The sequence below is a fragment of the Siphateles boraxobius genome, unplaced genomic scaffold (genome assembly GCF_051911475.1).
Source record: "Siphateles boraxobius isolate OS27281-9 unplaced genomic scaffold, OSU_SipBor_1 77, whole genome shotgun sequence".
Classification (NCBI taxonomy): Eukaryota; Metazoa; Chordata; class Actinopteri; order Cypriniformes; family Leuciscidae; genus Siphateles; species Siphateles boraxobius.
The window spans coordinates 20,755,011-20,767,712 of record NW_027509205.1 but is presented as its reverse complement, the minus strand read 5'-3'; the positions used below and the strand labels follow the sequence as shown (position 1 = coordinate 20,767,712).

The 12,702-nt window shown below is 36.4% G+C and overlaps 2 protein-coding genes across 2 annotated transcripts in view; one reads left to right on the top strand and one right to left on the bottom strand.

Moving 5' to 3' along the window:
* Positions 1-2,035, top strand: part of LOC143725548 (uncharacterized) — a 66,666-nt gene extending 64,631 nt beyond the window's left edge. The window contains exons 1-2 of the transcript XR_013198243.1: positions 63-393; positions 1,912-2,035. The gene's annotated coding sequence lies outside the window, so the exon portion shown is untranslated. Of the gene's footprint in view, positions 394-1,911 lie in introns of the transcript that reaches the window.
* A 3,797-nt stretch (positions 2,036-5,832) lies between these two features.
* LOC143725547 (CD48 antigen-like) lies at positions 5,833-12,140 on the bottom strand. The gene is made up of 5 exons (XM_077218027.1): positions 12,052-12,140; positions 10,356-10,682; positions 6,882-6,941; positions 6,173-6,415; positions 5,833-6,066 (listed from the first exon to the last, which is right to left on the bottom strand). The coding sequence occupies exons 1-5, from the start codon at positions 12,086-12,088 to the stop codon at positions 5,927-5,929; spliced, it is 807 nt and encodes a 268-aa protein (XP_077074142.1). The 5' UTR covers positions 12,089-12,140; the 3' UTR covers positions 5,833-5,926.
* Positions 12,141-12,702: the final 562 nt, after the last annotated feature.

Below are 12,702 nucleotides of genomic sequence, written 5' to 3'. Positions count from 1 at the left end.
CGTTTATATCAGGTGCTGCTGTGTATTATTAACGGTGAAACTACTTTTTAGGCATTGTTGTTGCTGCTGCTGTTGATGACGATAAAGATGAGATCGAGGTTTCTGAAGGAGAAAACGTCACAATCTCAATTCACATCAAGAAATCGGACGAAGACCCTCAGGTTTTGGTAACCCGTCTCAGAGGCTCCTCACAGGAACCGTTAGCACAGTTATTCTGCCATAATGAAGACTGTGCACTCAAGTACTGGGAATCCGGAGTTTCTCTGATATATGATGGAGAGAATGTCACGCTGATCCTGATGAACGTCAGTCACAATCAAACGGGGCTTTACAGTGTCCGAAAACTGAGCGATACACAGCCGGAAAACAAGATTTACAACGTTACAGTGTGTCGTAAGTAGCTATTACTAGCATATCGCAGTACTGTCTTTAATTTTTTAAAAGTTTAACCCAGAGTCTCATGTAATGCGTTGTAGTAGTAGTAGTTGCATCATCATGTCACAGGACAGCAAGAGAACAGAAACATAGATTTAGCTTATTGTGAGAAAGAATGGTTTATTCTGAGACATTTTAACGTATGCGGGCGTCTAAAAACTTTGGGAAAGCATGAAATTGCCATTTAAATATGTATTTTAAATAATTTAATTATATACATAGTTTATACATATTAAGAACAGTTCCTGTTTTGACATTTTCCATTGTATGCTATCAAAATGAATTTAGATATTTCTACACATTAAGCCGTAGAAGTAGATTTTGGGCTTTAGGTGAATTGAATGAATGAACTCAAGTAGCCTAACTTATGGGTGGGATCGAGAGTCGTAACATTGCGTCATGTCTCGTGATGTGACGGAGAAACTGAGCCGAAGCTCATGTTGTTCTGGAATGCTGAACAGTGTGCGAAACTTATACAGCAACATTAAAATGTATATCTAATCGTAATTGTGTAGCTACTACAAAAGGAAAGATCGTCAAAACAAACTTTAATGTAGGCATGACGAACCAAGTGAGTGAATAAACATCTTTAACTTTTCAAGTGTCAAAATAAACAAACTCAATTTGGATGATTTAAAACAGGGGTTTTCAATTGTTTAGATGACACTGGACCAAATATGACTATCCTCATGTGAAGGACCACAATCCTAAACTTTAAAAGGCAACTATATATTTTCGTACATAAAAATACAAATCATAATATAAAAAATAAATAGGCCTACTTTTATCACAAAATGTGTATATTTATTTATTAAATATTTTGTTTCTATTGTTTCTATTACATTTATATTTTTCATACTCACTAGCCTACTATCCGGTGCGAACATGTAAAATGTATTTATTCATTTTAATATTTTCTTTAGCATTTTTACGTTTTATTATTTATTTCAGTTAAATTGTTTCATTTATCTTCATTTTTTTCCTCAACTTTTTCTCCACGAATCCCTGATTTAGGAAATATTTTTACTTCTGTCTTATACCTGGATTCACTGAAAATGAATTTTTTTGTCGCTGTTCTAAAACGTTCATTGGTTTCTTCCATGGAACACAAAATTATATTTTCTGTAAGAATATCCTGGACACTTCATGAAAATTTCTGAGAATTAAGGTTATAAAAGTACTTTCAAAACACCATAAAATTATAAAGTAGTGCATATGGCATAAGCCATCAATAGCTTTATGTGAGAAATGTGATGATGTTTGGTCATGTGACATGCAAGAAAAACCTGCTCAGATCTTTATTCCAATTGCAGTGCTTTTATCTTATCACTGGTGTTGATCAGAGATGACCACAGGACATAAATTATATGTTCCTCTGTGTATATACATGTTATTCAAAATCATGAAAATGCATGGACATTTAATACACTTATTTAAGAATCCACTAAGAGTTTTTGTTCTTGTTGTCCCATACAGAGTCTCCTCTCATTACCATCAGCCCTTCTGTGATGTACAGTAAATCCTTCACTGTAGGCATAACCTCAGCTGTGTTCATCATACTGGTGCTCATCACTGGTGCCATCGGCGTCGTTTATTGGAAACGCAGAATGGCAAGTATCATCACAAGGCAATTTATCTTAATCTGTCAAACCATGATGACATTAAAGATGACAAACAAGTTATTCTCTCTCCTTAAAGGGATAGTTCACCCAAAAATGAAAATTAGCCCATTATTTACTCACCCTCAAGCCTTCCTAGGTGTATATGACTTTCTTCTTTCAGACAAACATAATCAGAGTTATATTAAGAAATATCCTGGCTCTTCCATGCTTTATAATGGGAGTTAATAGAGCCTGAGTTTTTGAAGCTCCAAAAAAGAGCATCCATCCGTCATAAAATAAATTTGAAATTATAATCACTGGATTCCGGCAACGGCCGTACGAGCTTCAAGATCCAGTGGAAGAGTGCCAGGAATCAGAAGTCTAAGACAACAAGTTTTAAAGAGAAATGCCATCCAAGATATAAATGAGTTTGTTTCTTATCTGAACAGTTTTGGAGAAGTTTAGCATTACATCACTTCCTCACCAATGAATCCTCTCAGTGAACGAGCGCTGTCAGAACGAGAGTTCAAACAGCTGATAAAAACATCACAATAATCCACACAATCCCAGTCCATCCATTAACAGCCTGTGAAGTGAAAAGCAGCGTGTTTGTAAGAAACAAATCCATCATTAAGACCTGGTTTCACAGACAGGGTTTAGATTAAGCCAGAATTAGGCCTTAGGTCAATTAGGACATTTAAGTACCTTTTATAAATGTGCCTTAGATTAAAAAAAAACAATAACAACAACAAAAAAAAAAATCATTACTGATGTGCATCTTGAGACAAAACAATGGCACTGACATATTTTAAGATATATCAGTGCAAGTTGCTTTCAGTTAAAACAGCTCAAACATGCATTTTAGTCTGAGACTATCTTAAACCTGGTCTGTGAAACTGGGAATTTTAAATTTAAAGCTTTGCTTTTGGCCGAAATTCCAGTCCATGATCAAAATCCACCGACATATTTATCTAGAACTATCTTTGCTTGTAAATGGTGTTTGATCTGTGAATATTTCCCTCCTGATTCAGACAAGCTGAATATTATAGATAGAGGACTCATATTTTAGTAAATTATGGATTTATTTCTTACAAACATACAGCTTTTCACTTCACAGGCTGTTAATGGATGGACTGGGATTGTGTGGATTATTGTGATGTTTATATCAGCTGTTGGGTCTCTCGTTCTGACGGCACTCGTTCACTGAGAGGATTCATTGGTGAGGAAGTGATGTAATGCTAAACTTCTCCAAAACTGTTTTCATGAATAAACACACTCCTCTACATCTTGGATGTCCTGAGGGTGGATGAGTACACTTTCAGCAAATGTTTATTTTGGGGTGAACTCTTCCTTCAAGTTTTTTGTGAACAATAGCATGGTTTGGATATAATAACCCTAAAACAGTTCTAGATTATGCTTTTGCATCTATACCATTATTTTCACTTGGTTTGCATGGCATCTTGTAACTGTGTTCTTGTATTGGATTACAGGCAAATTTTTACAAAGTGTCACAAAATGACGACACCGCAGCCAGCAGTCTTTGTGGATCCATGACTGTTATTGATATTTAATGATTGTAGGGAAGTTATTTCACACTCGCAACCTCATTTTGCTCAGGACTAAGCTGGAAAAACAGAAACAGACTTTTTTTCCATGATACATTAGAAAGAGTCAGCTATAAGTAATCAAATGATGGTTTGACCGCCTGAAGAGTGTAACCACTGGGACTCTGGTGTTGTGTTTGGTGTGTGTGTGTGTGTGTGTGTGTGGATCATCCAGTGGGATGTGTGGAAAATCCCGAGTGATTCTTCTTCCTTTGAGCAACTCCACAAGACCATAGAGTGTCCCATTTGCCATTTTATAATTCTTTTAGTATTATTATTATTATTAAGGGTTCAAACACTTAAGATTGTCCACTAGAGGAAACTAAAGCATTAAACAACCCATTAAGTCATAATTAATATTGCATTAATGTGAATGGGCTAAGAATACCTCTTTTATTTGTACAGTAGGATCATTGTGCACTGAAAATCTCCTGTGTTGTGCATGATTAATATGCAAAGAAAAATGTGATCTTCAAAATGATTTAGTATAATATATAGAATATTTTTTTATAAAAGCACAATTTTGTGATCGAAATGACCCATTTATATGCCTAAGAATGTATTTATACAGACACTGTAGCAGATTCTCTACTTGTCATCAGCTCATAAGCAACGACTGTGCAGGAGTTAATCACTTTATCGTAGCTTTTGTGATCTCTGAGAAATAAGCAAAGTCGTTTTTTCTGTTTTTTTTTATTTATGTTTTTATATATACAGCATATATCTTTTTAAATTATATTTAAATATTTATTTAGAAAGTTTTTTAGGACCAACATGTATTATCTTAAGCTGTTTCGTCAAACCCTAAATTATCAGTGGAGATTCAAATCATTTACATGAGCTATTGGTTTTGGATTGGACACGATAATGGCAGCTCATAGGGTGAATTCAGGGTTTATTGTTGCATTGTTTATATTTATTTTATTGATTTATTATTTAAAATATATAGTCAAGTGTTAGTGAAAACTATAATTTTGTTAGATAACTCAAGGATCTAAGGATTATCAGTATGTGTGTTACATTTAGAGATGAACCATATCTGTGTTTATATGGTTTAATTGTACAATTTATCATTTTAATATTACCATCATCTTGATTTTATATTACTAATTTCTTTTCTATTGTTGCCAAATCTTATAATTGTGTGGCTTTAGGGATGTTTGTCTTCACATGTAGGAGATACTGTAAAAGGTTTCCATTTCAAGGTTTTTACTGTCACAGGACAAATGTTGTGATGAAGTCATTTTCCATTGCTTTTCTCTTGTTTTTAGCATTGAAACATAAGCAAATAAGATTATTTAATAAACTGCTCTTTTATTATCATCACTTCGTCTCCCGCTTCTGCTCTTCTCTCGCTCTCAGTCAAACTCTCAGACTGATAGAAAACTGTTAATAGAGTTTTGGGGGTAAAAGACAAGACTTTTGTTTACTGGTTTTGGACACCAGACAAAACGGATATCTTTTGACAAGATCCAGTGTCCAGGGTCGGATTTGACATTTTCCTTCCGATCTGACACTGCTCTGAACAAAGACATTTACCAGTGCATTCCTTAAAATCTCTATTGCCTACACACATACTTGGAGAATGTCTCATAATCTGCATAATAATCATACAACGAAATATCTTCACAATGACAGATTAAACCTGGTTATGCAACAGTGTCACTTGTTTGGAATATGGAAACAGAAGCAAAAAAGTTAAGATTAAATAAAACACTATTTATCACCTTTACTGTTTTTTTTTAAAAAAGTTGCTTTTCTGTTACTTAAGTTAGTTGGCTAAATTGATTCTTGTGATGTAACAGAAAGTAGACATATACTGATAAAACAAAACATTTGAATTAATTCAGAAAATATCAGATTCATATTAGTGTCCCTAATTATAATAAAAAAATAAAAAAGTGCAGCAATATGCACAAGATGAATATGGGCACAAGTTAACACACAAACATTAGTTAACCAATGAGTCAATGAGCTCTTTCTACCTGATATGAACTTAATGTATCAAGTTCATTAATTTTACAGTCAAATTACAAATATTTGTTTTACAAGTGAATTCGATGTACATTTGGGACAAAACATTTTAAAGTGTATTGTGTATAACAGACCAAAGAAAGAGAGCCTCTTTGTTATAATGGAAGTTATGTTATTATGTATATATTACAGAGCTTATTTGTTTTGCTTTTAGATAAAAACTGGTTCATATAGTTATAAAATACAACAGAACCAAAGCATCTTTTTAAGAGTGAAAAGAGAAAAGGCAATTACACGTAAAAAGTATCATCATCACACAGAAGCAGCCGCTCTTCTCTTCTCTGAGCAGATCCTCACATGATCAACCAGAAATACAACAGTGGCGATTCCCACCAGACCAGCCAGAATCAGTCGAATCAGAGCTTCAGTGCCGCCACAATGATCCTGACAATCTGAAACAGAAGAGACTTATTCATAAACACCTTCTGTCTCATTAAACGTCTGTGTCTCACAGAGGTCACTGTGGCAGGAAGAGGCGTCTATGTTAACTTCCCGTACCTTCATGTTGTTGGCAGATCTCTTTCATGTGAAGACGGACGCTCTTGTTGCTCCCTGGATTTGCAGTCATGCAGCTGTAGATCTCTGAATCATTATAATGAAGCTCTAATGGTAAACTGAGGATGATGTTGAGATCAGGATTGCTGGTCTGGTTCATCATTTCACTCCCTTTATACCATGAGATGGACACGTCTCGATCATTTCTCACAGAGCAGAGCACAGAGCAGATTTCCTCTGATGCTCCTGAAAGACATGAAAGACTGATTCTCCAGAGCACTTACATTCCTAGTACTGTTATAATGTACACAAAGAGTCCAACAAACTACATCATATCAAAAGTACTCAAAGGGATGTAATTTATTTTTGCAAAAGTTCTATAAGCAAATTATGGAAAGAAAATGTCCGCCATGAAATAAAAAATTAAAAAGATAATTGTGACTTTTTAATATCACAGTTATGACATTTTTTTCTTGCAATTTCAAGTTAATACCTCGAAATTCTGTTATTATTTTCTGAATTGTTTGACACCTTACCATATGCACATGCAGAATTCTGAGAAAAAAGTCAGATTTTTTATGGCCTAACTTGCAATTAGATATTAACGTGCAATGAGATTGGGATTGTGAGAAAAAAAAGTCACAATTACTTTTTAATATAGGCTTTATTTTTTTCGTGGCAGTAAATTGTATAATTAATCATAAAGACTCACCTGTAGATTTGTGTACAGTAAGTGCTGAGCTGCTCCTGATGGCAGGAACAGAGACGGGTGCTTTAGGACGAGAGGAAATACTTCACCTTTAAAAGGACAATATTGCTGTGACATAATCACCATTATATCTAATCAATTATTATCTTAAAGCTGCAATCCATAACTTATTTTTGGTTAAAAATTAAAGGTTAATAGTAAACTAACTTGGCTTGTTGTCCTTGGAGGAGACTCGAACCCGAGGCTCGGCTTGAGCTCCAAGTGAAAACCCCCCATGACAGAATTGCGCATAAGAGGATAGAGATAATTTACTGGAGGAGGAGGGCTGCCGGAAGAATTTGTCAATGAGATGACGTGGTGTCTGCTACTTATATAGTATACTCGTAATGATGATTGACAGGACTGAATTACGTCCTCCAGAACCTACGTTTTGAACTTCATTTATTGAGAAACCACGTAACCAATCAGTGTTCAAAACTATCTCCTTACCTTAGCCCGATTCACAACGGGAAGCTTGTAATAATGTTTTCTAATTTGATTGGTCGGGTCAGTTTTTGTGGGAAATACTAGTTTGCCGCTGTTTGCCTTTGCGTCATTACCTCACTATTTGAGTCATGACCTCACGTCCGTATACATAGATATACAGCATACATATGCTGGATTGAAATTAAACTTGCCGTTTTGATGGCAGCATCATCGTTGACAACTGGGGAATCACCAGTAGCCTTGTCAAAAGTAAAAAACGTACTTCAGAGAGCTATACAGGTAAAAAGGGAAAGCGACCAGACAAAGAATAAATATCGGCAGGGCTTTTGAAAGGTGGCGTGAACTCTGTGATTTAAAAGGGTTGAAAACGGACGCAGAGATGGCTTTTCTTCTGCTGGACAGGTCAGACATTTCAATGGTTCATTGAGTAATTATTAGGTAGCCTAACAGTAGCACACTTAATCCAGAGGTTCTCAACCTTTTGGAACTAAAGCCCCTCCAAGTCTCCCCTATCATGTGGCACAAATGTTTCTGAACACCATAACTACTGTGAACAAGAGAACTAGGTTGTAATAACTTACTGTTTTACATGTAAAACATGTCGCATTAGATTAGTCTTGCATTGTAAAAACGGTCGCAAATGAATTAAGCCAATCAGGAAAAAGGGCGCATCTTCTTATCCATGACATAGTCAATCCGTGGGACACCTACGCTTGCTTCTTTTTACAAAGAAGTGTAATTCGCAGTTCATTTTTGACAGCGCAAGCCTGATGTCATCCTCCACCTGAAGCCAATTGCGGTACTTGGTTTTCAAGGCAGTCAATTTTAAAAACCCGGCCTTGCACAGATAAGTTGAGGCGAATGGAAGAAGTAATTTTAGGGTGGCATCAGACAACTGAGGATATTCAGTCATCACACTCAACCAAAACAAAGACAGAGCAAGAGCTATAGAGGTGTTGCAATGTGGTGTCGCTCTTTAATTCGACTAACTGCTCATCCATGTCAACTGAAGGGTTTTTTTCCTGGGCAACTGAAAGGATCTCTGACCCAAGTTCACGAGTTCACACTTACATACAATTAAAATTAAATTATTACTAAAAGTGTGGAGAAGGGGCGGTGGAGGGGTGCTGCTAAACTGTCAATGGATTGAGGTGACTGCTGAGTCTATATATACATTCTTATCATTGATTGTTGAGTGCTCTCCACTCGTGTTAATTATCTGAACGTGCTCCTCCCGAACTTTGTTAATAAAACATCATCAAATGAACTGAAATCCTCACTGAAATCACGGTCGAATTGTTGTTTCAATCCTTCAACATGTTGAGCGACTGTGTCCATTAAAGGAAATATATTAATCCATGTCTCTTGCACACAGTCAGCAAAGTTGGGAAACATGTCAACATTTTTATTAATCAGCCGATAACGCTAAAGATCCAATTTGCCAACGAATGCACTGACTCTGAAAGAAGCAAGATGTTGGTATCTCTCTCTCGTATAGATGTGTTTAACAAATTCAACCTGTCGAAAATGTCTACAAGGTGTGATAACTGTGCTAACCGCAAGGTCAGAATTCACATCAACAAGAAATGTCTTCACCCCTGAACGCAATTCGTAGAAGCGATGTAAAACCCCACCTCTGGAGAGCCAGCGAACCTCAGTGTGAAATAGGAGCTGCTCATGTTCGGCTCCCATTTCATGACAAAGCAACGAAAACAAGTGTGCATTTAATGGCTGTTCTTTGATGAAATTGACCATTTGCACAGCCTGCTTTAAAACTGACTCCAGAGACTCAGGCATTTTCATTTATGCGAGAGATTCGCTGTGAATCATACAGTAGGTCCACTTGGCTAAAGGGGCTTAATGCTGGACACGAGTGACAGACCGCTATCCCAGTCATTGAACGCGCCCCGTTCGTGCACATCCCAACACATTTATCCCATATACCCATATATACCCATCCAGAACTTCAAACAATGCCTCGCCAGTTGTGTTCGCTGGAAGAGACCGACAGAAATGAATGTCCTCCTCAATATTGCCATTTTTATATATATCTGACATAGGTAAGTAACTGTGCTTGTCTGCAAACATCAGCTGTCTCATCAAGCTGCAGGGCATAGTACTGGCTTTGCATGATATTAGCTAGCTTAACGTTGTTTGCCATGTCAGATACGCGGCGGCTAGCGGTGTCGTTAGAAAGGGGGATATCACTAATCTGTTGTGAAAAATTCTCTCCAAACATAACTTAAAAGATATCTCTGGCATTAGGTAAGATTAGCGTCTCAGCGATTTTGTGAGGTTTTCCTAATTTGGCAACTAATTTGGCGAGATGTGATACGACACTTAAAGGCAACTGTTAGATACTGATGTATGTTTGCTGTTGTATGGCTTCATGCTATAATTTGCCAGCAAATCTGCTCATATACTCACCAGTTCAGCATCTGTCCCAGCCACTGTCAAATCAAACCTAAGATAGCCAATATCACACTTTCGTGTTTTACACTTCTTAGGGGTTGGTGCTGATGATGCATCGTCGCCACAACTCCTTTTGGAACGTGTGATGAATTTATCCATGTTTCACCAAAATATCCATTCGGCTAGTAGTCAAATTAAATAGTTTAAATTTAAAACCGCTTTGCTTTAGAAGGCCTTTATTAACCCCATGGAGCCAAATCGATTACTTTTATGATGGATAGATGTGCTTTTTTGGGCTTCAAAATCTCATCCTCCATTCACTGCCATTATAAAGCTTGGAAGAGCCAGGATATTTTTTGATATAACTCTGATTGTATTCGTCTGAAGGAAGAAAGTCATATACTCCTAGGAAGGCTTGAGGGTGAGTAAATCATGGGGTAATTTTCATTTTTGGGTGAACTAACCCTTTAAAGAAGATAACTCCGCAAAATAACTGCAAATTCAGGTTTCAAACAGAAATGGCGACAAAGATAGGACCTATATTATTATAGTTATTTTTCAACAGCGGCTGCAACTTACCATAAACATCAACTTTGTATTTCCATCCTGAGATGTGTGTATTTATGACGATTAATGCTTTATACAGTCCAGATTCATTAGTCCTGATGTCTGTGATGGTTAAAATGCCTGTTTCTTGGTGTAACTGTACTCTGTCAGTGAGTCTCTTGTCATAATGTGTGTATATTTTCCCTTGATACATCTGTGCAACACGAGTACTTTGTCTTCCACTTTCAAACGTCCACAGTATCTGAACGTCTCCATTTAGATCATGAAGTCCCGGATGCAGATTGAGGAAACCTCCCTCCTTCACTTTAACTGTTTCAATGTCATCAACCTCTCCAACCACTGAAACAATATGAACACAGGTTAAACATACAGGTAAACAAATTATTAATATGATATTGACAATTTTGTTTCCTGTTGATTTTCAATGGTTACATGTTCTGGGCAGCCAATAGTTCACCACATTAAACACACTGTGGTCGACACAAACCAAACAAACTTGATTTAATGTCTATTTTTGCATACACTGTAAATAAAGCAATAACAAATAACCAATCTTAGGATTTGTTGCAATCTCCAAAAATACACTGCAGCATGCATAAATTATTGCTATAATAGGATTATTGTTTTGCAACTGACTTTGTTTATACTGTTGTATATTTTGTCATCATTATTAGATTACTGTGATGTGGTGATAGTAACTTGTTTTATTTGTTTACATTTGCAGATGCTCTTTTATATGTTGATTGTCACTGTAATCTTTGTGGTTTATGTGCAACCAAAGATGCACAGATTCAAGATGAGTATCCTTCAGAGAAAAAAAAAGATTGTAGAATTAATTTCTTATTAATTCAGATTTAAGCTTTTGTGCACAAGTTGGGTTGAAGTGTTAAAATCAGAAGGGGTGCTTGAACAACAAACAACTGATGAACTATGCAATGTTTTGTAATAAATTATAAGATCTTTGATGACTTTTTCATGCATGTTTGTAGCATTGCAACACTAGCGGGTCTGCGGTTTGACAGAAGATGATCTAAGGGGGGATAAAGGAAGTCGTTCTTCTTGTGGTTTCAGACCTTGTTGCATATAAATGACTTGACCAGAGGTTGTTTCTGTTCTATGAAAAGTGAAACCAACAAAGAGAAATAAAAATGTGGCACATTTTTGTTTAAACAATGCTACAGTTTTACAAGGAATTACAAAAATAATAATAATCATACTAATAAAAGAGTTATATGTGAACATCAAAGACACAGTAGGCCCAGAAGTTGTCAGGAAATGGTTATATGACTCTCTCTGTTAAGGTGACTTGTGTATAATGTTAAGTTAATGTTTTATTTTTATTTCCTGATCTATGAACATCAGGAGAATGATTTCAATGACACATTTGACTATAAAACATTGACTAAAACAGTCAGAACAATTATTTGCTGTGCACAGGCTTTTCATTAAATGTATAGCTATTATAAATTGTGTATATTTACTGAAGATGAAGCAGTAATTTATGCCGCTTATTGACACGTTCACCTGCATTTTAACACACAAGTTCATGGTTATGCAAGTCAAGCAGGATGTTTGCTTCTTCATGATTTTTCTTATAGCAGTAAAACTAAGTTTACGGACAAAATTTGAGAGCTTTTAAATTGAGGACAATTAAAGACAATTCAACCTACTTAACATTAGGATACAATTAAAAATGTGTGTATCTTACCCTCCGCACAGATGAAATATAAGAGGAAAGCCCACATACTGATTGATGTTTGTGATGTGTTGTTCTTGTTCTCTTGATAATGCGCCTGCAGCTCAACTGAGCAGGATGGACTCCTGCAATGAGCTCACTTACATTGGTCCTGCCAGAAGATGGCAGTGCTCGATGGCTGAACACTGACTCTCAAAAAAACTCCCAGCTTTATTGTTTTCACCTGAGAGTAAAAATTCATAAAGAAGGCAGTTTAGGAAACTCACCGAACAGACAGATGTGGCGAGCGGTCTAGTATTGAATGGGGGGAAATGGAGAGGCACGCCCCAGATCCGGTGCGAGAGCCAGGAGGGCTGAGGAGTGATCCGGGATGGATAGGAAGTGAGATGAATGCAGGAAGAGAATATGAGAATGATCTAGAGGTGATGCAGCTTGAATAATTTCTAATGGAACGAATTCAAACGATGGAGTTTGGCAGGAGGTGAGACAAGGGAGGAAAAAAAGGAAAACTGTTGGAAATAAAGGAGACGAGAGTAAAGAGAATGACATAAAAGTAATAATTCAATTTCAAACCCCGTGTATTCAATCCTTTAAAGGTTAGCGAAGCTGTATACAAGATAGTTGGAGTATATAGTCAAAACTCTAAGAGATGGAAGTTTGTTA

Coding starts and splice junctions, on each gene's coding strand:
- LOC143725547 (XM_077218027.1), bottom strand. CDS start 12,088: ATGTGGGCTTTCCTCTTATATTTCATCTGTGCGGAGG. Junction 6,942..10,355: donor ATACAAAGTTGATGTTTATG/GTAAGTTGCAGC, acceptor CTCGTCCTAAAG/CACCCGTCTCTGTTCCTGCC. Junction 6,067..6,172: donor GATCTGCCAACAACATGAAG/GTACGGGAAGTT, acceptor CTTCTGTTTCAG/ATTGTCAGGATCATTGTGGC.